Source organism: Aptenodytes patagonicus, chromosome Z (assembly GCF_965638725.1).
Source record: "Aptenodytes patagonicus chromosome Z, bAptPat1.pri.cur, whole genome shotgun sequence".
In the NCBI taxonomy this organism is placed as follows: domain Eukaryota; kingdom Metazoa; phylum Chordata; class Aves; order Sphenisciformes; family Spheniscidae; genus Aptenodytes; species Aptenodytes patagonicus.
The window spans coordinates 61,802,247-61,828,806 of record NC_134982.1 but is presented as its reverse complement, the minus strand read 5'-3'; the positions used below and the strand labels follow the sequence as shown (position 1 = coordinate 61,828,806).

General features: G+C 36.4%; 1 protein-coding gene across 1 annotated transcript; it reads left to right on the top strand.

Moving 5' to 3' along the window:
- The first annotated feature begins 1,927 nt into the window (after positions 1–1,927).
- On the top strand, positions 1,928–26,338 carry LOC143173190 (uncharacterized). The gene is made up of 7 exons (XM_076363337.1): positions 1,928–1,945; positions 10,290–10,381; positions 11,391–13,865; positions 16,837–17,019; positions 20,440–20,607; positions 22,360–22,461; positions 26,145–26,338. The coding sequence occupies exons 2-7, from the start codon at positions 10,324–10,326 to the stop codon at positions 26,336–26,338; spliced, it is 3,180 nt and encodes a 1,059-aa protein (XP_076219452.1). The 5' UTR covers positions 1,928–1,945; positions 10,290–10,323.
- The last annotated feature ends 222 nt before the right edge of the window (positions 26,339–26,560 follow it).

The window sequence follows — 26,560 nt, the reverse complement described above, 5'->3', positions numbered from 1 at the left end:
CAGCTACCAGCAGGATCACATGTTGTCAGTGGTATTAATCTTTAAAAAAATACTGTGGGACAGAAGGAAGCCTAGTTGCAGGTTGTTTATACAAGTAAAGGAGAACATCGGACAGTATGCGAACAGTGGTGGAAGCCAAGCAATGGAAGGAATTTTTAACTAGTCATATGATGATTACACATTAAGAAAGATGAATATGGAAGGAATGAGGAGCAGTTGAAAGAGAGAGGATAAAGCAAAGAACAAATATAGGTAGCATAAAGATAAATAATTTATCACATTAAGGTAACTAAAAATACATGTATAAGACCCCCCCAATACTAGTTTTTCATGTAGGAAATTATGGTGGGTTGCTATAGAGATGGGTTTGTAACTGTGAAACTCAGGAGAAAGTATCCATAACCAATACTGATATCAAGAATCAGACTATTTTTTTAATTGAAAATCTGTATAAACAATATATATCTGCAATTACAATGCTAATAAATAATTTGAAAAATTTCATTTTACTGCATGAAAAAAGCAGAAAAAGGATAGTTTCAAAAATAAAACACTTCAATAATCTCTGAGTTTGAGAGTAATATTTTAATGATCTTTCAGTTCTAGTAACTTCTGGTGTTGCAGCAAATTTTAATATAAATACATTTTCAAAAGCTAAACCCAACAGTCCTTTTTAAGCTTTCTTTTCTTTTTTCCCTCCCCAACAGATGAACCATTCACAGAGAAGATGATAAACACCCCTTGTTTAAGAAAACTAATTTGATAATTTTAATCTCTTATTTAAAGTGAAACTTTTCCTGGCTTTTTATTGCTTAATTTGACCTTTGTTTGTAGGTCACAGAATTGAGTTTTGGTTTGAAAATACCTATGCATAGAAATTTTCTGAAGGATAGTTATTGTTTGCAGATTACATATAAAATATCTCATTGAAGAGCCAAATGCTGTATTTATTTAGCAACTAAGGCAATTTAGAAAAATGCCAAATTAAATTTAGCAACAATTAAACAGTGTAGTGATTCTGACTGGAATATGGTCAGGGCAACACTTCCATAAGATTTGGGTCTTATCCAAAAGACTGCAGCTTTGCAAGCAGGTTATTTCTTGCCACTAAGTTAATGCAGTACATTAAGAAAATGGTATTCCTTAAACCACTAAAAATAGGGGGGTTGTTCACACTGTGTAATAATGATCTCTCACTCTCTTCTCCATTGCTTCTACAATGGTACCAGAACAAAAAGAGTACTCATTACACGTAGATGTGCAAGGCAGAAAATTCTGGAGATGCCTTTTCTCCCAATTTGCCTGTACACTAATGAGAATTAACTTCTATTCAGTATATAATTTGTAGATATTCTGTATTTTATCTGTTTTTTAAATTATAATAATTTACAAATAATAGAAATAGTAATTTAATAAAGTGGAAAAAAATAGATGAGGTGTTTAAATGCAAAACAAAACTCATACTACTAACCAAGCTCTAAGCTCGTGTGATGTAATGACATCTCATGTAAGTACAATACTGATTGCGAGATTTTTACAAACTTTGCATTGGTCCCTGTAAGCATACTTCTTTTATCTCATTTTTCATATTGGATATGTGTAAACACATGAAAAATAAAATAATTCCAGTGTTGATACTGTAGCATGAACATTATTTTTTGTGTTTTGTGTAGGAATATTGCCAGGTTGGTAAATGATTATCTGGAATTCTACAACACGTGAAGGAAAAAGGGGCGGATGTCAACGGGCTGATTAAAGGTAGACCAGTCATGATGCTTCATGGAATTAAATATACTAATCAGATTCTGAGCTTAGGAGACAGAAATAGAGAAAGAAGTGGAGCAAGACTGTGAACAATGTTGCTCCCTGTTTTATTTTTAATTTTAATTAGGTAATCTGATCGATTAAGACTTTTCAGACAAACCTGGCATTTTGTAAAGCCCTGGTAAGTTGAGTTGTTATTTTTCTTGTCTGCTTTAGCTGTTAAGAGTTAAATAACTAGTAGTCCTTTATTGCTTCAGTGATTGGAAGGCTATGTGTATACAGCATATCATTGCTGACTGGGGTTGACAGTACAGAATTGGATAAGTCCAAAGGAAAAAAAAATTTGAACTTGTTATCCTATTAAGCCTTAGCAAGACAGCCAGCCCATCCTTCATGAGCTTAGAAAGGCAAACTATTCACAGAGAGTCCATAAGAGCAAGCAAATATCTGAGGAAAATGAATATTGGCTCATAGTAAGTATAAACATCTTTTTTTTTTCCTTTTTTTTTTTTTTTTTTGAAATGACACCCTGACAGGTACTATTCTGTAGATACTAATTGTTGTAACTCAACATAGCTTTTACAAAATACGGGATTTCTGCAGGTTTGTTACACAGTAGATACAGTTTAAGGAATTTCAATTATAGTTCAGTAAAAAGTTTAGTTTTCTGAATAAATAAGAATGATAGTTTCCTAAATAGAAGGGATTTTTTGGATGGATTTTTGATAGTGAGTAAATAAGAATGTTTTCCTAAATGATAGGGATTTCTAAGATGGATTTTTGATTCCTAAGACTGTATCTGTCATCTTATTTTAGCATATAGGGACTTAAAGTGTAGTAGTACATAATTTTAGAAGTGAAAGCCTACCTGAATGAACTTCAGTTTGTTATTTGTATTGTCTTTCTGCAACTAATATTTCAGATGTGGAATGTGAGGAATGCTACGATAAGACTACAGGATTATTAATCAAGAATGAATATTACATATTGTTGAGTAAAGAAGTTTGCAGACTCAGTTTGCAGCACTTAAATAAGCCTGGGTAGTAGGTTTTTTTCTCCTACCATTTCATCATCTTGCATACTAGACTACCTTTGGTAAAGTACCTTCTTATTTCTCTTTAAGGAGAGAAACATTCTAACACTAGACCTCTCCCAGTTCAGTGAAGAAATGTAGACATTTTCTCAACGCACCTGCTGAAACTAAAAAAGAGCCTGTGAAATATTAAACATCCCATCTTTTGTCATTCTAAACCCAAATTACTCTTAATTTATGCAGTATAAATTAATCTTCTGGAGCAAGTGACCCTCGAAACAGAAAATATGGTATCTAAGTTTCCCTACTTTAGATGCCAGAAATCAAATCCTAGAAGCTAGGATAGGGTTTTTTGCACTTATTGCATTCTATGAGAAAGGAAAGATTTTTCTCACTTAATTGTAGTTTATATTTTGTAGTCACAGACATTCTCAACATAAAAAGCTGCCTTATTTTCAAAGAAAATTGTTATCACATACAACTATTGCACAGGTTTCTTTTGGTGAGCTGAGTTTCAAGTGTAATTAAAGATTTTGGATTTACATTATTTCTATTATGATGGATGAACAATTCTGAAGCTCAGAAAAGTTGGACAATTCAGCTTGACAAAGAATTGTAGTACTTCATTGATAGTTACATCTTTGACTATAGAAATTGTATTTCATTATTGGAAATGGCCAATTAGTGAGATTTCTACTAATTCCATGACCAATTGCCACATCACATCTGAAGGGTGTTTAACTTACCTGCTGTCATGTTTGATGCTGACAAAGCATGAATTATGTGCCGAAACAGAAACAAAAGTGACTAAAATGCAAGACAGCACACCAAATATCAGAATGACAAACTCACTGACAAGAAAAGGGCTAATCCTGCTAACATTCAAATTAGCAGTTTTTCCTTTGGTCTATAAAACAGGAATAGCAGAGGTCCAACAATGGAAACAATGGCAATTCATGGGATTTTTTTTTAATATATTTTCAGAACTTTTGCTGAAGACAAAATTATTTTATCCAGTATAGCAGAGATATAATGCACAATAAAGTATGTTCTCTATGCCAGTTTTTAAAAATATATTATCGCATACATGATAATAAGTACATTAATATCCATTGCATTAAACTGATAGGACTGGGAAGATCTGATCAGTAAGCTGAAATATTCATGATATAGTACTTATGTTAAAATCATCACGTGATCTCTGTATGGACCATTTACAGCACAGAGGCTACCTACTGGTTCTCCGTTTTGTTGCAGTGGAAAGCAGTGCATATCTTTAAATGAGGGTAGAAACGAACAATGTTGATGCAGAAATGAAACATCTCCAAAATATGAAATACATGCTTATCCTTATTAATACATTATTTCTTCTTGTTGTGGCAAAAGCTCAAAATAATTAAACAGAAAGCAAGATTAGCTTAGTAAGTAGGCAGAAGCTTTATAAGAAAGTGAGTTTTATATATGGTTTTGCAGAATTTAAGAACTGAAAGCTGGACCTATGACTTGTCTTCTCCCTAAAGAGGCAGAAATGCTTGTGCATATACAGCCCATGATAGCTGAACTATTTTTTACTATGAATTTGCTGGCACTTACATTCTCATTTCTCAGTTAAAATAATATTGAAGACATTTGACTCGCTTCTGCTTTATTAGCCTTTTTAAAACTAAAGTGAAGAACACCCTGCCTGCAGGGAGGTATCTTTAACATAATGGCCAGAATGGTATACCCACTATTCCTTTAGAAAAGATTGGTCAAAACCTGCTTAACACTTTGTCTGGTCTCACTTGTTGCTTATAGAAGAGTCCAAAATAATGCAGAATGTAATTACATGGGGTTTGGATTTCCTGAATATGTTAATTTATGGCATAAGTGATGTTCTTAGTTGCTTAGACAGTAACCTTCCTTGAGAATCAGAACTGCAGAAATATTATTGACTGGTGTTTGCTATCGTTTCATGATCTGAAAAAGTAAGATCCTGATTCTGTGTGCTCATTAAAAGTCCCACAGTACATTTCATGAAATAAAATGGTTGATCACTGGGTCCTAGTACAATACGTGTTGCAGATTAATCTCACTTGCCCATGCTTTTCTAAGTGTTTCATTTGGATGCGCTATTTTCATAGCTAATTGGATACTGCCAGATATCTACTGAGTTCCATTTGAATGGAAGCTGATTCTTTGCAGCCATATAATTCATGTTTTAATTAATTTTGTAAAATGCTTTAGGGTCCTGTTACAGTCCCTGTAAATGGCTGCCTGCTTCCTTTGTTCTAGACATTTTGCAAAGACATTTTTAAAGACCCGTCTTTTCTGGAAAAATATGTAGACGAAACTATAAACAAATGAAAATAAGGTACATACCAGCTGATGCAGAGATTAAGAAATACTACTAAGACAGGCATTTTTGATAACACATGACTTTTCTTGCATGTGTTTGGCATAAAATACGTTCTTTGGCAACAGTACTGCAGAAATGTGTGTTCAGAAATTATTCAAATAAGGTAATAACAGGAGCTTGATAAAAAGATTTGGAGCATCTTTGTAGAAAAAAGGAAAAAATGGAAGGTACTTGAATAAGACATATTTGAATGAGGTAAATAAGAGGTAAATCAATGATGAGCCCTTTTTGCCTACTCTCTGTGTGGAACTACTAGGCTCTCATACACAATTCATTCTAATGATATTGTCTCTGTTAAGAGTAAATGATCTGTGGGGCATCTGCCTCAAAGCTAATGCAGGTAATATGCCACAAAACACAGTCAGTAAGGAGAGTAAAAGGAAGAATTCACAAGGAAAAATCAAGCTTTAAGAATAATTTCATAGGAGAGGAACTAAGTAGTGAGAGACTGGACCAAACATTGTTGGTAAGTTGAGGAGCAAAGTCAAAGCAAAGATTAGTATGGAATAGAAGAATTTGAGAAATACAGAAAGAGACACAATGGAAGTCAATGAGAACAAAATTTAGTGGAGTTAAGGTTATCTAGGGCAATGGAGTCAAAAAGTAGGATTCTGTGCCCAGAGGGAGGAAATTAATCAGAAGGGATTAATGTGGTTGAAGTACAGAAGGAAGGAGCAGTAGAAGGCTCTTGTTTCAGAAAGGCTTGGCTGGGTATTCTGTGACATCATTCTTCTACAGTTTGTGAATGGTATAGGATTCAGTGGGGAAGTATTCAGTGAGGTGCCACTGAATATATTTATAGCCATGCCTTCTACAACGTAAGATATTGAAATTATAAGAAAGAGACTTACCATCTAAAAGGGCAATTAATATTATCCTGAAAGGACATTAAATATTTTGCAAATGATTGTGTCACCACACCATTTCGATTCAACATTATCAAATATTTTCTCCATATTTTCCTTTCCTTTTTTTAGTTTGTCTTTTCTGCCAGTTTCTCATCATTACTGTATAGGTTCACTGAATATGCTTGTTAGAAAACTTAAGAACACATGTTTTCACATCAAGGCTCCATTATATAAATATATAAAAGTGAAGTAAAATAACTCCTGTATTTTCAATTTTACTTCCAACCAGCATTTTTTAAGGCAACTTTTCCTGCCTAACAAGATGATCTCAGGGGCATATGTTATAAAACTATTTTCTTGCCTTTATTATCACAAAGGTTGTCATCACCTGCATGATCCTGAAAAAAAAAACTATTACAGATGTTATTCACAGTAAAAATGAACACATTCTAGACAGAGCTTCAACTATTGTTATGGTGGAGAGTGATCTTTCACGCAAAATTAAGAAGTTATTATTCTGAGCTAACCCAAGCACTGCTGTTTGTAGTAAGAATAACCTGTCATGTAGAGCACTGTGTCAGTGGATGTCGGCTTCCATCCAGTGAACTACTGAGTGCCTCTATTCTCATCTAAGCTAATTGGACTAGTGTTCATCTAGTGTCCAGCAGTGGACAGAATAGTCCCTAATGCAGGGTCTTACCCTGCAGTCCTGATGCATACAACTAATCCTTACCCAATTCAATGGGTCTACTCATGTGACTAGGATTGAAGGTGATGAGATTCCTAATTCTGTTAGCACATCTCAGCTGTAGGACCAACAAAGCAACAATAGACAATGACAATGCAAGGAAAACATGCATAGAAAAGATAAGTGAAAAGGAAAGAACTGGTGCCTCTTCTGATGCGGTAAACCTTAGAGGAGAAAGCATAAATTAACGTATGGAAATGTAGTAGAAACAACAAAACTATTTGCATCATAAAGGTTCTTTCCAATGTTTACTTGAAAATTACGACATCAACAAATTAACACAGTGCATGTTCGATTAAAATCAATAATATAAAAATAAGAAAATTAACATCTGAGAGATAGTAGTTTTAATCACAAATGAACAGTGCAAACAACCATTCTAAATTATAATTTTGATCTACTTACTACCAATTACAGAAATAACCAAAAAAACCCGAACAAAACAAAACAGCTTAATCATCCTGTTCAGCTAAGTCTTACATCCCATCTTTGACCACACAGCAAAATCTGTAATCCTACCACTATGAATAACTTTGACCTGTGGTTATCTCTACTGATGATTTCACTGCTGCATGCTCAGATTATTAAGTTTTAGAAGGTACTAGATCACTTCCCACGATCCTGGCACACAGAAAAACAACACTATCTGCCTTCAGTACTTTCAGATTGTCCCATGCCACTAAATGCTATTTGAATAGTAGTAGAACTAGTGATCATCTGAGACCTAGAATTTCTTCTGTAAAGTTGTATGATGTTTTTCCATGAAAAAACCTGGCAAAAACATACAACTATAAGGAGAAACTTAAATGAATATGATTTTCATTTGAATAGATCCACAATACTTTCTGTGTCCCTAATATTCCAACATCCTTCTTGCAGTGTTTCCTCTTCTTTTTGGTATTGTTCAATGTTCTTTTCACTTTTCTACTCCTCCATCTATCTTGAACCACGCTAACCTTATCCCCAAAGCTGTCATAATTCAAATCCACTGCTAACTGATTACAGTCAGTAAAGGGGAAGGGGAAGGGGAGGGGGAAGGGGAAGGGGAGGGGGAAGGGGAAGGGGAGGGGGAAGGGGAAGGGGAAGGAACAGAGCATGTAGCATCTTCCTTAGGCTGAACTGAGAGAATTCCTAGAGGTAAAAATATTTTCTCAATTACAACTTAATGAAATATAACTGAAACATCAAGTATCACAATCAGATTATGGAGCTCTGTTAGACTGTTGTTCTTATTGTCATAAATATATGCACCAATCTGCAGACCTTACATAACATAAGACACCTCTAAATATGAGTTTGATACTCTTAGCATAGTTGCATATGTAACCCTTTAAGAGAACATGGTCTTTATCTGGAACTGATAGGCACTGCCTCATATCCATAACTACAGATAAACATCAGTCCCAGCTCTTGCCTCTGTGTCCTTTAAAGCCTTGTGTTTGGCTTTAAGATCATTCTCCCCACTGAGAACAGAGCTCAGCTGGCAGGTTTGGCTGTCTGTCAAGCTTTGACTAAAGACACCTGGAAAAAACAGGGAGGTATAGTTTCATCCTGAAAATAGACAATGTAAATATTCCAAAGTGTCTGCTGTGAAATAAATACAAAACTTTCTCATTCTCCCTAGAATGTCTTCCAAAAAGACAAGGGAGAATGCCTGCATTTTTGCAGCCAACTAATGGATGTGTTAGTGCACTGGCATATTCAGACATTTAGCCTCACACAAAATTAAAAAGTTTTCAGAAGTAGAAGTCAATGACTGTGTCTTGAAAGAAGAACTCCTTCCCAGTTGTTTGGATAGCTATGTATCACTGCATACAGTGACATGTAACATGAGTCTTATAATGTCAATGCAATGATTTAAAAAGCTTTATCCTAATCCTCATTTTTATAACAAAATCCATATATCCCATTACACCAGGTAAGTTTGCAGCCTGAAAAACTCACTCATGCTCTTTCTACAATGACATATTTGATGTACTGATGAACGATCATCTAAAGATGATTATGACTAATAACACTTGCAGTCAGTTGATTTTTCCCAACATAACTCTACTGATTTTCAAGACTATCCCTTTTTCCCTTTTCCCTTACTATTTTCAAGACTATACATCATTATGTATTAACAGTTCAAATACTTCTAATTCCAAACAATGTGAATTATCTATTCCAAAGTCATTTAAAATATAATAGAAAATCTTTGGATTAAATAAACAGAAGCAAATCCTACAACATCGGCTTATTTTGGGAAGTTGACTATTTTCATTATCTTTCAATAATGTAAAAAAAAAATTAAAAAAATGATTGTAAGTTTTGGTCAATTTTCCAAGGAAACATCAATCCCAGAAAATGCTACCGATTCTAATTGGTTCAATAGGCTCTACATAGTAACCCTGCTGCATGAGATACAGACCTCTTCCATCACTATCATGCCTTCAATCAGCACTCAGCCCCACTGCATAATAGGAATGAGAGATGATTTTAGCTATTCGGCTCAGTTCAATGTAAATTTAAGGTCTCACTAAGTGATCAGCTGCAAGAAAATGACTGACTAACTAAAAATGGATGCAAAGCTCAGCTCCTAGTTGAGGGTTTAGGGATTCTGTATTTGTCTCAAATTATTAAAGGGCACAAATAGTAGCATCTATAATGTTTCCCTTGGGCTGAGCCTTCTTTGAGACCATGTTTCTTAAGGCCTGTTAAATCAGACAGAGAAATTTCCCACAGGCCCATGGAAAAACACAAATACACTTTTTAATTTTTGTTTTCTTGATTTCGTGAAAAGAATAGTATTTAGAAGTTAATTATTAGAGGTTTTCCACCGCCATTTAATTTTGAGTTGAATATGTCTTCAATACTAAGCCAGCATGAACTATTAATCTTACATTTAACAAGTTCACCGATGAGATGAAAAAATCTAAGTCTAAGGCAATTTTTTTCTTCCCACAAAGAAATGCAAGGGACAACCCAAACTGTGAGATACACATTGGTCTTGGTTTGCTCTGCATGCAGCTCAGTTATGCACTTAGTCCCAGCTTAGGCCTTTTATTCTCTTGTATTAAGTCTGAATTTTTCTCAAGAGAAAAAACAATTATTATGAAGTATTTCATTATGTATATAAATAAGATTGAATTTAAAATGAATGCTTAAAACAAATCATTAATCTCTAAAAATCAGAATCATATAAAATCATAGCCTGGAAAAGGTCAGCCACAGCCCAAATCTCCCACAGACTTCAGAGAGTATTGGTTCAGGCCAATAGCTCATACCATCAGACCTTGATTTTATGCTATTATTTAGAAACCTTTGAAAATTTTGTCCTAAATAACCAAGAGAAGAAAATAGATGCATTAGTACCTGCTCTAGCACTTTTCTATTTTTCATTATAACCAGTCAGTTCTTATACAGGAGAAAAGCCAAGTAAGAGAGCCTGAGAGAATTAGAGAGCAAAATTATTCCAGAGAAACTTTCTTATTATCCAATGTTTTCCCTCCCACACAGAAGAGTGGAACCCAGATGCCCTCAGTTCTTAGAAATGAGTAGAAAAAGAAGAAAAATCTGCAAGGGCAGAAAGAGCTCTGATTCCGGAGAATGTAAGTTTACAGAAATGTTTAATTTGAAGTAAAAACATCAGAATCATAGGTGGTTATTCTCCATTTACTCATCAAGACAGAAATCCATCTTTGTGCCCAAAGCTGTTTGTCAAATTGGAAATAGTTACACTCAAGTGTGGGTACGTACAGGTAATGTCTTGATGAAGCTGGTTGTTTTATTTTAGTTGAGCTGCTATCCTACTTATTTCTGGCAAAGTCTTGCCAAAGATGCTGATGTTTAATTGCCTCAAATTTTCAGCATTCTTGCTGTAAATTTCTCAACATTGTCTAAGTTTAACAGCTTGTTCTAATCCTGCTTATGTACACTGTTATCCTCTAATGCACATGACCTATTCTAAAAAAAGCCCAAGCAAGGCAGAATTTTATGTAATTGTATGAATGCCATGAAATCTTGCCTAGTACAGCTCCCACCAAGAAACAGTATTTTCTTCTGCTTCAAACAGGGAGCTGTGGCTCACATTTCCTGGCAATGTGCCACTGATCTGCTGTGTGATTGTGACAACAGTCATTAATCCCTTTGTTTACTCATCTGTAAAAAGATTAGAAAAGTCAAGTTCCATGTAATATACTGCAAACTGCAAACATACAACTGGATATTGATTGTCCCACTGTGTTCACAGGAATGAAGTAAATACTGAGAGGAGTAATGGAAGTAAAAAGGGTAGATCTTTCTAAATGCAAATAGAATACATTATAACCTAACAACTGTAAAACTTTCTGAGAAAAAAAAGTGTTAATATTAATTTTCTCCAATCAGAGTGAGTTAATATGGCCTACCCTGTTTATCTGACTTCACATTACTTATCAGATAATTAAGACAAAAGAAGTTAATATTGAAATGAAAAAATAATGTTGTGGAAAATACACTACACTTTAAAGATAAAATAGGCATTTTCTATGAAAAGTGTCTCAAAGCTAATCATACATTTGTGATACTGCTTACCAAATCATGGGAAAAATGTTTTTTCTTTTTTTCACCTTAAATTAGATGAACAGTTGTCACCCATTTGTAAATGCCAGCAAAATGTAGGAAGCCTTGAAAACAGAGCAGATAAGGCTCCGGCTCACTTCACTGAGCCACTGGATGTAAAGGGTACTGAAGAAAATGGAAAAGATCATGAAAACAAGAATCAGCGTAGCTCAGATGCATCTGAAGATAGAGATCTTGATAATGTATCAGACAGTGAAAAAGAAGGAAAGAAGGAAAAGAACTACCCTCCTCAAGTGTTCTCTCCTCAGCAAGATGAAATCCTAGCTGCAGTAACTTTTGGTGAATCAGAGGGCTCATCCACAGGAAGAATTACACTCTGGGGCAAGCCAGACTCTGCAGAGTCCATTAGCTTGGCTACTGGAAAAATTACTGCAGAAGTAAAATATGGTTCTTTTAATGTGAAAGTAGAAATTAATAATGTTTCTTTGTTTGATTCTGGAACAAACCTTGTAGCTGAAAAAAGGAAAAGTTCAAAGAACAATAAACATCATGAAAGGCAATACCAGAAAAGCCTGTGTTCAAAATGTCCGAAGTACCAGTGTCCTTCAACTGACCATTCAGCAGAACACAATGGGAAATATAAGGGATCCTCTAAACGTAAGATTCAAACTGCCATCAACAAAAATGCCTCCCTGAAAATGGGCATTGAAGCTAAAGAAATTAAAGTGGAATATACTAGCAGAAAGAAAAATCTAAAGGTTAACATCAAACTTGGTGAACAGGCACAGAGCAAAACCTGCAACAGGGAACATGAAGATATGTATTGGAGTGAAACGGATTATTCTGTAACAGAAGCACCTTGCAATACAGATTGTGAGTCACCTTTTAGCTTTCATGAAAAAGTAGACTATACATTCCCAGATGGATGTACACTTCTCCCTCCACCTAAAGAATTTGCTGACTGTGACAAAATGCATTTGGATACAATTGCAGAGGGGGTATCTTTGTACCCTGTTAATGACAGAAAGGAATCTGACAGCCTCTCTACAGCCTTGAGAATTTGGGGGGAAGAAAATTATTTCTGTAAACTTAACAAAAAGGACTATGAAGACCACATCAATGAAAAGGAAGATTTTTCAAAAGACAAAATTCTTTTCTCTAAAATAAATAATACAAATTGTCTTATAGCTAGTAATACCCTGAATAACCCAAACACAGGGAAGGAGCATATCAGTAAGAACAATGTATCAGGTCAAGAAAGAAATAACCGTGACAAATGCAGAGACACAGGGCAAAAACCAGCAAGAAGAAAGTCTTTCCCAGATACTACCCTTGATGTACCATCAACAGTTCACCCTAGAAGGGATTCTGGCTTTTATTCATTACCATCCTTAAAAGTATTGCCTAAGGAGACCAAAGCAGGAGATGTCTATAACAGACACGTTCATACCAGCTATACAGAACTTTGTAACTGTCCTGACTTGACCTCCCCACTGAGAAGTTTGAGAGGTTGTAAGTCTTCATATCAGTATGCTTTCACATCATTCGATCATAATATTACCATTTGTCCATCTGAGCCTGAAGAAAGTCTAGATGACACTTGTTTACTGAATGACTATGCAGACTATGTGGGGCAAGGTGAAGAAACAGAAGAAACATTAATGGACAGTCTTCATTCCAGTGGTACTATAAATGAGAAAAAAGCAAATGGGCATGCAGAGCCTCTGAGAAACCTAGCCATATGGGAGAAAGACTCTGAGTCTACCAAAGATGCTTTAGGTGAAGGGACACCAGAGTACAACCGTCTAGAAAAGCATGTTGAATTGCAGAACAAGGCTCAGCTGGTACATGTCTCTCCACGTTCTAGAAGCCCTTTGGGTGAACTTATTAATGACAAGGAAAGCACTAATTATGCATCCACAGAAAGTGCCCCAAACCAACTTTCAGCTTTACAGCAAAATGTTCACTCACCCCCTGCAGAACCTGAGACAACAAAGAAAAGGAGAGGGTCAATAATGACTGTGATGACTGGAGAACTAGAACAAAGACTCATCCAAGGCGACACTAAATTGATACCTGATTCCTTCGGCTCTGCAGTAAGAAAAGAACCTGAAGTTCCCTGTAGTATACAAGGAAAATCCTTGCTGTCACCCTTGCTATTAGATCCCGAGGAGCATGACATAAATAATAAATCAGAAAGCTTTCCTGAAATACAAGACATATCTGGGAATATCCTTGTTGAATCCAATTGCCATAATGATTCAGCACAGGCTGCCATATTATCTACCTCTTCAGCATATACAGAAAAGAAAGAGAATTTCACAGAATATTCAAATGTCAAGGAAAGACCAGAGAACTTTTGCAGCAGACAGTCAACTGATGAAAGCTTAAGGAGAGAGCCTGGAGCACATCAACTACCTCAGTTAGCCAAATCCAACTCTGATGAAGTTGAGAAAAAGATTGCAATGAAAGAAGATTTTCATCAGAATGCAGATATTCCCCCATCATCAGTAAAACAGATTAGTCAGAAAGGTAGGTGTCATAAGACTTTTGGAGTTAATATCACTTACACACTTTTTGCATGGATGGTTTAGTGCTTTGGTGACATCTTTTTTGGGAAAACGAAAGTATATTATAACTTTACAAAGAGATTATATTGGTATGCTTGGCCATTTGGTTATAATATGCAGTTATTGTGCTGAGGATCCCAGGAGCCATCTTGTAGAGCCAAGTAACTTAAATAAAAAAAAATAAAGAAAATTTTAATGCAGCTTTCCTCAAGAAGTGGGTTTCCTACATTAAACACTTGACCCATCCTATACATCTAGTGAGAGAAGCAACACCGAAACAGGAAGGGTTTTTTTGCAGTTGCCATGTGGCGTGATCTCAGAGCTCTAGTCAGTGTTTAAAACCACATAAATCTGTTTCTGGAATCCATGTGATCTAAGCAAATACTGAATTCTAAGTACATCTCAGTCTTAATTCTGGCTGAGCCTTTATGTGTCATGGAATGACCATAGTGAATCATTTAACCTTCTTTTCTCCTCTCTTTATGTAATTAAGAAAACCGCATATGAAAAGGAATTTTTCTAGTAGCTAATCCTTTACAAATTTTCCTGTCTTCCCTTCTGTAATCCATCTACCCATATCCATAACTGGTCATTTAAAAGGAGTGTTTTGAATCATAAAAATGTAAAGCCATACTGGGACATTGCACACTACAATGTAAGCTTTTTATATTGTGAATATGTATACAAATGTATGTGTGTGTGTTTTTGAAGTATCACTCCAAACACTTTAATTTTAATTTTTTAATATTAATCAAGTTATATGCAAATATAACTCAGATTGTCCTCTCCAGAAGAGAATGTTTCCAGCAGGCTTGGAGGTTAGGAGTTTTATACTGTTGAAAAATACATACTTTCTTATCATGGGAAAATGTCTTCAAGGATCTTAGTAAAAAGCATCAGAAAGTTTTTAATAATCTTTCTAGTTCACAATATTTGCAGAAAATACTGGTATGTCTGTCTTAGGGCTGGAAGGCATGCCCTATGAGGAGCGGCTAAGGACTCTGGGTTTGTCTAGTTTGGAGAAAAGGAGGCTGAGGGTCGACCTCATTGCTCTCTACAGCTTCCTGGGGAGGGGAAGCGGAGAGGGAGGTGCTGATCTCTTCTCCCTGGGATCCAGTGACAGGAGGCCTGGGAATGGCTCAAAGCTGCATCAGGGGAGGTTCAGACTTGACATGAGGACACATTTCTTTACCGAGAGAGTGCTCAAACCCTGGAACAGGCTTCCTGGAGAGGTGGTCGATGCCCCAAGCCTGTCAGTGTTTAAGAGGCATTTGGACAATGCCCTTAATAACATGCTTTAACTTTTGGCCCTGAAGTGGTCAGGCAGTTGGACCAGATGATCACTGTAGATCCCTTCCAACTGAAATAGTCTATTCTATGTCCTCCAAGGTTGTCTTGTTTGGCAGTGGTAATGGAAATTTCAAAAATAGCTGAAGTCTATACAGACTATATAGATATACTATATAGGTAGATATTGCTATATAGATCAATATCTAAAATACTAAAATAAATAGATAATTAATTAAATGGAAATCTCTTTAGAACAAGGTATAGAAAGAAGACAATGAAGGAAGCCTGTATGGTCAAAAATGTTGACTTCTCATACATTAGATGTCAGTGGTAAAACACACTGCACAGAAGTGAGGTGTAGCTATTTCTTGCATTTTTATTTTATTCTCTCCTTTCCCCTTTTGCCCCTTGCTAAGAATTATCTATGTCTGTTCTTTCTCTTACCTATCACCTAACCTGGTCTGTAACTTTGGCCCTCTTTTGGTCTATGGTCATATTTTGATTTTCCATCTGTGATATTCTTAACAATGCTGTGGAGGTCCTACCTTAAATGAGTAAATGTGAGGTACAGGCTCCAGAAAGAAGTATAAGAAGCATTTGAAGTTTTAAAACTCATTAGTATGAATCAAAGTCCACTTATAATTTGGGAATACCAGCCTACTTAGTAAAGACATTGGTCACAAGGGGCAATGTGGGACTTCCTGTGCTTGGTAATTCGGTGACACTGGAAAGGAAACGTGGCATTTTTCAACAAAGAGTGAAAGCATCTAGAACAGAGGAGAAAAACAGATGCAAATGTTTTAAACAGGATGAGGGAGAGGAGTCCAGGCAATCTAGAACTCTGTTGGTGTTGTGGGAACTTTATTATCAGAGGGGCAAGGACTCATGCAAAGGGCACTACAAAGGCACTACAAGAAATAGGGTTCCTGATGCTCAGCAATAGTCAGCTGCCCTGGAAAAAGGGCTCAGTGACACAGCTCTGTGACGGAGATCTGACTGAAGCCAGAAAGAGGCTATTGAGCCAAAAAAGCACTTACACAATCCTCTAGGGAGCCTGTTGAGACTGGGCTCACTTTCTCCCTATCTGCCCTTGCCAGTGGGTACAGTTGTATTTTCAGAACAGAATCTAACATGAAGTCTGTTTTCCAATGTTGTTTTAGCTGAAATAGTAATACAACAAATAAATTTATACTGCCCTACCTAGAAAGAAACCTAAAGTAGAAAGGTATATCCTCCTTTTATCTGCATGTGTGTCTTGCAAGATTTTTAATGTTTAAATAGCACTTTATATATCTACATACTGACCCCTTCAAAAATGTATGAGCACTTGTAAATAAAATCCATGAGCAATTTACATGTTTCTGCATAAAAATGGTGCCATACAAATGGCTATGTAGGTATTTAACTGCAGGTACAGCTACCACAAGGTAGTTTTGTAGTAGTACCACATATACTTTTCTCTGCATGAAGACCACAAGTAGAATAAAATATATACTTTATGAATATTTTCAGTATTATTTGGTATTTTCATTTCTATGTTTTGGTTAGGTTATTCTTGTATTTAGAATGTGGAAATTTTAAACAGTATAATTGCTTAAGTTGTCTTACACATTCCTCACAAACAATGTCTGGTTATAATTTAGACTTGAAATCAGAAATGAATAAAACCAGAAAGCTACCTTTGATGAGAGACACCAGAGCAAGCGATAGTTCCCAGGAAGAAGCAATAGACCAGTGGGCCAGGAGACGGAAACAGTTCAAAGACAGCAAAAAGTGCAGTTCAACTGGAGGAAGCTCCATAAACAGCACAATCACTGAGGGATCAAGTGAGTATATTAGTGTTATGATTGTATTCTTTCCTCTTTGTGTGATTGACACTCTGACAGGGTTTTCAGCTAAGGAAATAATTGATCTTCAGTTCATAACCTGAGTCTCTGTTTTAGTCATTATCATGAGCAAGCATATTCTATTCAATTGAACTATTCCTCACTATGGGAGCTAGTATCCTCTCTCCTTCATACAACCAAGCGAAAAATCTAACTGAAAAAAAGTTGTTTGTGCCATCCTTGTCCATATGCAATTAATGTTAAGACAAGCTCTAGGTTGTCTTACAGGCAGACAAACAGATAATCACTTAGAGCAGCAGCTTTGAGGCTGTAACAAAAATCATAATCCTGATGCTTACTTTGCTTATGTCAAAGCCATGGTGAGCTGGGAGTCCTTCTCTCCTCAGTGAGATTAGCACTTGCTCCACCTTTTATCTTCAGGCTTGCTGCCTAGATTGTCCTTCACTGTCCCTCCAGTTACTGGAACAGTTAGTCCTGTAACTGTCTCATTAAGAAATCTGTCATCTCGCCATATGCTTGAGCCTGTACCAAATTCATCAGCATAAATCACAGGGGAAGGATTTTTAAAGATGAACTGCTTAATGAATTTACATTTCATGCAGATGGAGTCCCCAAGCAAAGACTGCACAGTCTAGGAGAGAACATATGTGGTACTTCTTACTTCACACCGCCTTTACCTCCTGTTTCACTATTTTAGTAATGTAAGACATACTTTGTACAGATGAAGAAATGTGCATTTCCCTGTGGAAATACTTCATGATCTAATGTTTACTTTTGGTGAGGGAAGTATTATATGTAGATGTATAACCTCCTTTTTGAAGAAGGTTAAATGCAAACCCATAGAAGACTGACAGCTGTAAGACTTCAGTGCAGGTCCAATAAGATAAACTGTAAATATGTTCTATCCCTGTACTGAAGAAGTAAGTCCTACATCAGCAGGGCCTCAATTCACTACCTAAATATATGTGTCAGTTGCCAGCTGGGACGCCAATAGGGTTCTGCAATATGTGACCTACAGGGGACCCATGAAGCAGTAACTGGACAGCAAGTGAGATACCCTAAGGCACCTAATATGGTACTAGCCACTTATGTTCAGATAGAACTGAGTCAATCCCTAAGTTTTTAATTCCTGTTAACAAAGCAGCAGGGATGACTGACTTACTTCATGTGGGAATGAAAAAGCTGTTTATTGGTAGCAGTTTCCATTCTTTGCCCCTAAGACAGATTCAAGTCCACAACAAGGAGATTAGAAAGTTACCATGTCAAACCACCAGAGCTCAAAAAACCTATCAGGAGATACATACACCAAGATAAACTGTTCATTGATTTCAACAGTAATGTCTCTTGAATATAAAGCTGGACCATAAATTTTACTAGATCAGGCACACACTGGTTTCATAGAGAAAATATATAAAAAAACCCCAAAAGAACAAACCAAACAAACAAACTGAAAAAAGACCAAGTTGCAAGAACTAGAATTGCTTTCCTTGAGACAAAGCTTTTGGTGTCACATGGCATGAACTTGAAGTGTCCGCCAGAACAGGTGAGTGAGCAGACAATTTTGTCACAAATCCTAGTATCTAATCATTTTGGATAGTATGCTACAGGCCTCAGACTTCTGTCCCTTTTGCGTTGGTAGCTAGGCTGTTCCCTGGTGTTTGCAGACTTGAGACAACTCTAATCAGTATTTGGAAGCAGCAGCTCCTTACACTCTTACTTCCAGCAGCTGAGAAGAACCTAAGTGCAGTTCGTTCCTGACATTCATAAACGGCTCCGTTTGACATCTGTGCCAAAAGCTCAAGGGGGGGAGAGGTGAACAGACATTCAAGAAATGTCTTGGCATAACTCCATAATGCCAGTGTGGCAGCATTTAGTTCTGTGGTTTTGCCTATTTGTCACATTTTAAGCTCTACTGCAATTATAACAATTCAGTATTAAACTGGACAAATACTGTGCTGTACTGAATTGCTTCGTGCTAGTCTAGGTTTTCTTAATTTATAAGTTTATGGTAGCAAGCTAAGATGTGCTCTAAACATATCAGCCTACTAGTATTTATTTGTTGGTTTATTTTTGCTTATTTATTAGTAGCTTTTTATACAGTTAATCACTCCATCTCATACTTTCTGCATCATAAAGGGAAGCCAGTGGACATGGAGTATTTGTCTACATAGATACAGTTAAGCAGACGGTCAAAGTGAAAAAAGACTGCCTGTTAGATGTATTTAGGAAGTCACTTGCTGAACAAAACTAAATAAAGGTTAATTTTTATCTTTTCTGTTTTGAAACTGGAAATCATTATACATCAAACACAGGATAAACAAAGCAAACAGATCCTTTCTCCAGCTGCATTAAATCTAACTGCATTATACCAGGCATTTTGTACTGAAAGAAGCATGATTTTTTTTTCCTCTCAATTTATACAAAAGCATTTTTTTCAGTCTATCTGTTAGTGCAGTCTCTGATGGTTTATACTTTCATATACCTTTCACCATCCGGTTTTAGCTTTGAAGTTCCAGCTCCCGGTCTGCTTGGGAAGTTGTCATACTATTGCATAGCCTTTTTCTCCACAGCCAAACTGCTGTTTATAGCCTGCCTGTCACACAGCCAGCTGCCTGCTCTCCTATCTCCTTGTGAGGCTGAACATTACTACTTTTTCCTTTAGCAGAGAATTAGAGATCTCCTCCATCTCCATGTTAATCTGGGTGACATGGTTTGACTCAATAGACTCATTGCAAGACGTTGTGAATGTAAATTAATATAAAATATGAATCTGAAAATCCTCATGATAACACATGTAACATCATACAAATATTCAACAGCCTAGGACAAGCCAGAAGTTCTATGCTAAAAAAAAAACAAAAACCCAACAAAAAACCCAACCAAACAAAAACTATTCTTTCCTCACCTCCTTTTTAATAAAACTAAATATACACATCCAGAAGAGCTAAGAATAAGCAAACAGCAAATATGGTCATCATCACCTGAGTCATGCCAGTTGCTTTTCAGCTTCTCATTTGTCTTCCCATATGCACTGAACTCATACTAAATTTCTAGAAATCTTGTTTGGCTTCCTAATCAAATGGGCTGCATAAGAAAGCTTAACAATTGGCTAAAGACAGACTTCTTTTAAAGAGGTGCAGCTCCTGTTTTGACCATTTGCATTAAGAATTCACTTGGCATTCAAGTTCAATATGCAATAGCATCCAATATTGTGATCTTGTATTTGGACATCTTTGCAGACTGCCCCTTTAACAGCAGCAAAATTGCAGAAGTACAGACATTACAAACAGTTCATTAAGAAGCTTGTAGCACTTCTTCCATGCTGACTGGCTGAGGTCTGTTATTCTTCCTGCATTTTCCCTCCTGACATTACTTTTACTTGTTTTACCCTCATGACAGTAAATTCAGAGGATGCTCGGTCAGTAGATCTGGGACTACATTCTGAAAATGAGGACAGAGGTTTTTATACAGAAAACTTCCATTCTGCTTCCTGGGTTTTCAGAGGAGATGATGCCTCTCCAGATAATAGTCCTAGATGTCTCAGCAAAAGGCCTAGACCAGTGGCAAGTAAGTTTGCTAAAGTAACAGGTAATAAATGTCATAAAACTGTATTTATTTGGGGCACTCTGAGGATTCCAGGGGATCAACATTTTGGAGAAGATGCTGGACGCTTATGCTGAAGACAGGAAAAAGAGCAACCCAAGATGCTAAAAGGTTATAAAAAAATGTAAATAAATAGTTCTTATTTAGCTACTGTCTTGCAAAATATCATAATTACTTGACAAAATTGATACTGGTAAAAGGTCATAATTAAACCTCATCTCTTGCTGCATGATAAGGGTAGAAGCAATGCAATTTCACAGCTTCTTCAAGCATGGCAAAATCATAGAGACCTCTTTGTGGACATAAAGTATTATAATGGTCATAAAATCTGTTCTCCATCGAACTTTCAAACATAGTAGATCCAGAAAGAAAAGAATCAAGTTTACTATGGGTAACAAGCATTGTTCTATTTGTAGTTTAAACACTGTCATGCAAACAAATACAGTGAATAACTTTTGCAGGGGGATGGGAGGTTTTCCTTCACTTTTCAAATGTTAGGTTACTGAAAAGTAACATAGTTCAAAGAACTAAGACGAACTGAAACACTGCTGTAGCTTTCCAGGAGAGAGTTCTTTGCTGGAGCTCATAAATCATTCACAATATGAGAGAAAACAAATGTCCTCTATAAATCTCCAGATAAGAAAAATCTCCGATAAAATATATGAGAATATTCTGGAGAGCCATTTTGATTGTCTCTTCTCCCAGGAAAGGGCTCAGAAGTTCAACAAGATAGTTAAAGTAGGTATTAAAGTATCTATGCTTTTTTAGACAGGTAGCATCAATTGGCCTGCTAGTAAAGTAACCTTTAAAGCAATTTCTATCTTCCAAATAGTACAGAATTTGAAGACCAAACAGCTGATATAAATTATTATTAAATTGGCCTCCATTAAACAAACCCAGTAAAACAGTCAAATGATCAAAAGCAGACACCCTGAGAATTCAAATTTACACTGAAGTCCTTCATGAGTATAAGATTTACTCATGAGCCAGTCCATTTGAGACACAATAATAATACTAGACCCCAAGAAAAAGTTGGAAGTAGGCAATTAGACACTTTTTACTGTGAGTGATCCTTTTATGTGTTAAATTCTGCTGATCTGAAAGATATTTCACATGGATACAGCCACTGGTGGCGGGAGATGCCAGTGTGGTGGGTGGTTGGACTAGAGAACTGGGAGGCAGTGGGAGCAGGGAGTGGACAGGGAAGGGTAGAAGAAAGGGAAAGAAACAATTGGTATTCAAAAGATAGAGACCTTCTAAAATAGAAAAGGAATGAAACTACAAGAAACAGATTTAAACTCATCTGAGAATTTAGAGTGTATTTTGTATTTGCAGCTTTGAGGTCTGACACAGAGAGCAGGAGCGCTTTTCTCTCCCAGAACGCCGTCGGTAGAGTGGAATATCTGAATACTTCTCCACCTCTTCATTACAAAATCCAGGCACATAACTTAAACTGCTGATGAAAGTACACTTCATTGATGCTGTCTCTCTTTGCCCTAACATGAATGACATTCAATCAGTCATGGTGTGAGGGGGGTACGCACTGGCAGAGGAGCAGCACCAAACAGCTAGGAGTGATACTGAAAGCATCCCAGCCGATTGCAGAATCAGTAACTGTCAGTGCCTATAGATAAAAAGTTTTAAAAACTGGCTGCTCCTTGTTAAATTGAACTTGACTTGTAGGGAAAAAGGGATGTCTTTTTTCCTCTTCTGCAGTTCGTGAAAGAACGGTGAAGATCGCTAAAGGAACTGGCAATTATCCTTGGGGTTTCAGGATCCAGTTCTCGAAGCCTATCCTTGTGACTGAAGTTGACACAAGTAAGTTGTGTTTGTACTAGTTAACTTGTATCCTATGAAAATGTATGAAAATAAATGTATAATATTTAGTAATATACTATACCATACTATGATAATATATTATAGTATATAGTATAATACAATATATTATATATAACATCTGTTTTATAATAATATATAATATAGATGTATATAAATAATTTCCATAATTAGTGGTGTAAGGTGTTTAATAACATGTCCTTGAACTGCTCGTGACAAACTATCTTAGGGCCCCAGTATGCCTGTGGGTAAACCGGACTCCACTGTTCTGTGTCCTACCATGCCAGTTGATACCTCATGTGTCTGCGTCCAGCCTCTCTCTGGATGTGAAGTCTAGAACTTTTGTGGACTGACATCCACTAATGACAACAGGCCTTTAAGAATGAAATGGAGGATGCAGTGATCCTCATAACAACATTTCCAAAAGTCTTATTAGCTGGGGACACTTCTGCTTGGATGGTTTTCCATCGAGCCATCTATAAATCTTAACAGGTGTGCTGTTAACTTCTTCAGGGTAGTTCGATGATTGTGAGGAACTCCAGAAGAAACTCACAAAACTGAGTGAGTGAGCAAAAAAGTGGCAGATGAGTTTCAACAAAGATGAAGTGTAAGATAATGCCTCTAGAGAGGAATGGTCTATACCATGCCTACATGATGGAGAACATGGTACTGGCAGTTACACTCAGGAATGAGATCTTGGGAGTCACCACTGAAAGGTCTCTGAAATCATCGGCTCTTTGTGCAATGGCAGCTTAGAAATCTGGCTAAAGGCTGGCTCCATCAGTAACCACAGTGAGAATGAGACACAGGGAGTCAGAGTCACTTTGCTGCTACCTAAAACCTTGGTTCACCCAATTCTACAGTATTGTTTGCTGTACTGCTCTCTGCATCTCAGGATGGACACAGTAAAATTAGAGAAGGAGCAGAAGGTACAGGATACTCTGATAGATTGCTGCTATCAAAGGCAGATATAATGAAAAATGTCATCCTAGACCGAGAATTCTAGTGAGTGCCCTCTAGCAAGGCATCTAAGAATAGCTCTGTCGCTTTGCCAGCGTTAGGTATTATATTGTCCAGCTTCCTGACAACACTGGGAAAGCCTGTGAATTCAGAGGCCTGTGAATCCATTAGCTGAACCCATCATTTTAAAAACTGCCTGCTGAGCTACTAAATAGGGCCATCATTAAATTCCACTAGGGAAGAAAAGGAAGCAAGGGAGCAACATGCAGAGAAAAAAAAATTACATATCTGAAAAGGTCAACACTTTACTAACATTTTACAACTCTAAGACTTGTATTAGAAACCCATGCATCCCCTTAAGATCTGAACATAATTAGATTTATACCTCAGTCATGCTTTTTGCATGATGCTGCTGTTCAGTTCTAGAAGTCATTCTAACTTGTTGCCTCAGAGCAAATGTTCTACATATTAAATACTAAAAATAAAGCCTTCAGTCCAGAAGAGGAACTCAGGCAACAGATAGACCTATTCAAAAGAAATAAGGGAAAATGTTGGAAGTGGTTGCTTTACTTTCTATATGGCTATGCCTATTGTTTATCAAAGGATCTCTTAATCTTTTACTGTAAACTACATGAAAATAAACATGTTTTTGACAATGGATCCTAGAGATCATTCTGTATTTATACATGTCTGAATACAATCAGGAACTTCCATTATCAATTGAAGCTTTGCCAATAACGTAAATCTAAAAAACCTTTGCCTACAGAATACTATACAAAGGACTTAGTAAGATTAATTTGTGGCTAAAGTGGCTATGTAATGTTCTTTATCCTGAAACAGCTACCTAATTTTAGTCCAGAATATTTTTTCTTATAGTCCTTGAAACTAGATAATATTTACAGTAGAAGTTATGTGAAAAGTGACTTACTGTGAATCTGAGAAAGTAACTTTGAATTAAAAAACTCGTTCTGCTCATCTTATTAGGATGTTACTTTTGACTACAAGGTTAAAGATCAGTATCGTTCATTGCTGATCATTTTAAGAAAACAAAATTACTGGGGTCAGCCATCATTTCCCTAAATAGCACAACAGTGACGATGTGTGTGTGCTTGGACAACTAGCTGTTATTATCAGATGGCTGGAAATTTCAGTACCTATTGATACAAAGTTATCTCTGTTGCAAAGAAATGTTTCTTCTCTCCAGCATTAAAAGTTTTAGATGATTTCCCAATTGTAAACATACAGATTCCCTTAGTGTTCTTAAATCAGAGTATCACCTCAGAAGAGGTCTTTCAAATTAGAATGTGGGAAAGTTTTTTACCTAAATATAAATAAATCATAGGTCATGCATACAACATTAGCCCTAATACCTACCAATTTAACCCTGTAACCTCCTAATTAAAATTAAGTAGAGCAAAACAGCTACTCATATTGTATATCATTCCTCTTAAGTTTATTTGCATGTTTTGTTTTCAAATGCAGTTGCTTTAAAACAGCAACAACAAAAAAAGTATTCTTTTTTATAGACAAACTTCTAGTAAAATTCTGTTTTCTCAAAATATGACTCATTTCATTAAAACAGACATAAAAATTGCATTTGTATCCCTTTTTGATTGCACACTGAGACATTATTTTAATAATATTTTAAAGACCACTTATGATCATAAAGTATTGTATGAGATCCTCAAGGCCAGCACAAACCAAAATGTGCTGGCATTTGCAAATTTGCAAATGATTTGTAATACACATGAGGGTGAACCATGGCTTTTTTGTGCCTGTTTATTATTAAGTTTTTACTAATCTCTTCCCTACAACTTCTAAGCATCCTCAGAAATACACTGAACAACCACATTTACTGCATGATAGGGTACAAAATCTTTAAAAATACACATTCAATAGTATGGACATGGAACAATATTTTCCAAAACCAATTTTTTCACCGTACATTAGGAATGCTTAATTATAAATGAGAAGGAAAAAAACTGTGTCCGAGAAATCTGTAACTGGGATTTAAGTAACTGTGTATTGGTGCCTGTGAATGGACCATATTTATCACTTCCCTAATTTGCCTCTATTCCTGGCCAGCATGTGTCTGAGCCCAATTTTATTAGGAGTGTATGTGCTTTGCAACAGTTAACAAATAAACAAAAGGTTGATATATTAACAAATCTGATTCAGTCCCTCCTTCACTGACCCTTTGTTATCTTACTATGTTATTTCCTCCTAAAGACAAAACCCACAAAATACTATAGCCAAATTCTGTTAACCAGCGAGAGAAACATCAGCACAGAAAGTAGCCTTTTGGTCTTAAATCCAAAGTACACCATAATGATAGATGTTTTTTCTACTGACTTTACTGAACATTGCACCAGATCTTTGTTTGCAATTTAGGCCAAAACCCTCAGATATTGAAATGCCTGTTTGCATCTTAAAGCATCTAAGTCCTAATGGCATTTTTAATGACATTTCTCCACTGCCAGTGATTATCCAGTGTTGAACCAATACCTAAATCCTGAAGTTTCATTTACAGACAACTAACAGGTTGCTCAGAAAAACTTGCTCCACCTCCAAGTTGATGTCATGAAGGTCCCACAGCATAATCCTTGACAAGTTGGACAGATATCTGTTTTGCTAGAAAAGCTTGATCACATAGACATGCTTGATATCCTAACTCTAAATAAAATGTGTGTGGGGGTTTATTCCAGACAGTGCAGCTGAAGAAGCAGGGCTTCAGGTCGGGGATATTCTGATAGCAGTCAACGGAACTGATGTCACCAGCATGCCACATTCAGAAGCTGCCAATCTGGCAAGGAAAGGTAAGTTTGAAATCACGATAAATTACACAGATGGGTCAGGATTGCTGTACAATGCTCCAAATACATCCAGACAAGATGGGTGATGGATGCAGCAGAAATCTTAATTACCAGTTTAATGCATTAGTATTTAATACAGTAGTATTGGCGAAGTCACTTTTTTATCTGGACCTTGCTAGGAACACAGAAGAAAATGGACATACAAAATATTCCCCAAAGAGCATATGTGACAGTAACGCTTTTGGCTCTCCCGCCTTAAAGACAGTGACTGAGAAAGTCCTGAAAGTGACTGCAGAGACACAAATGCC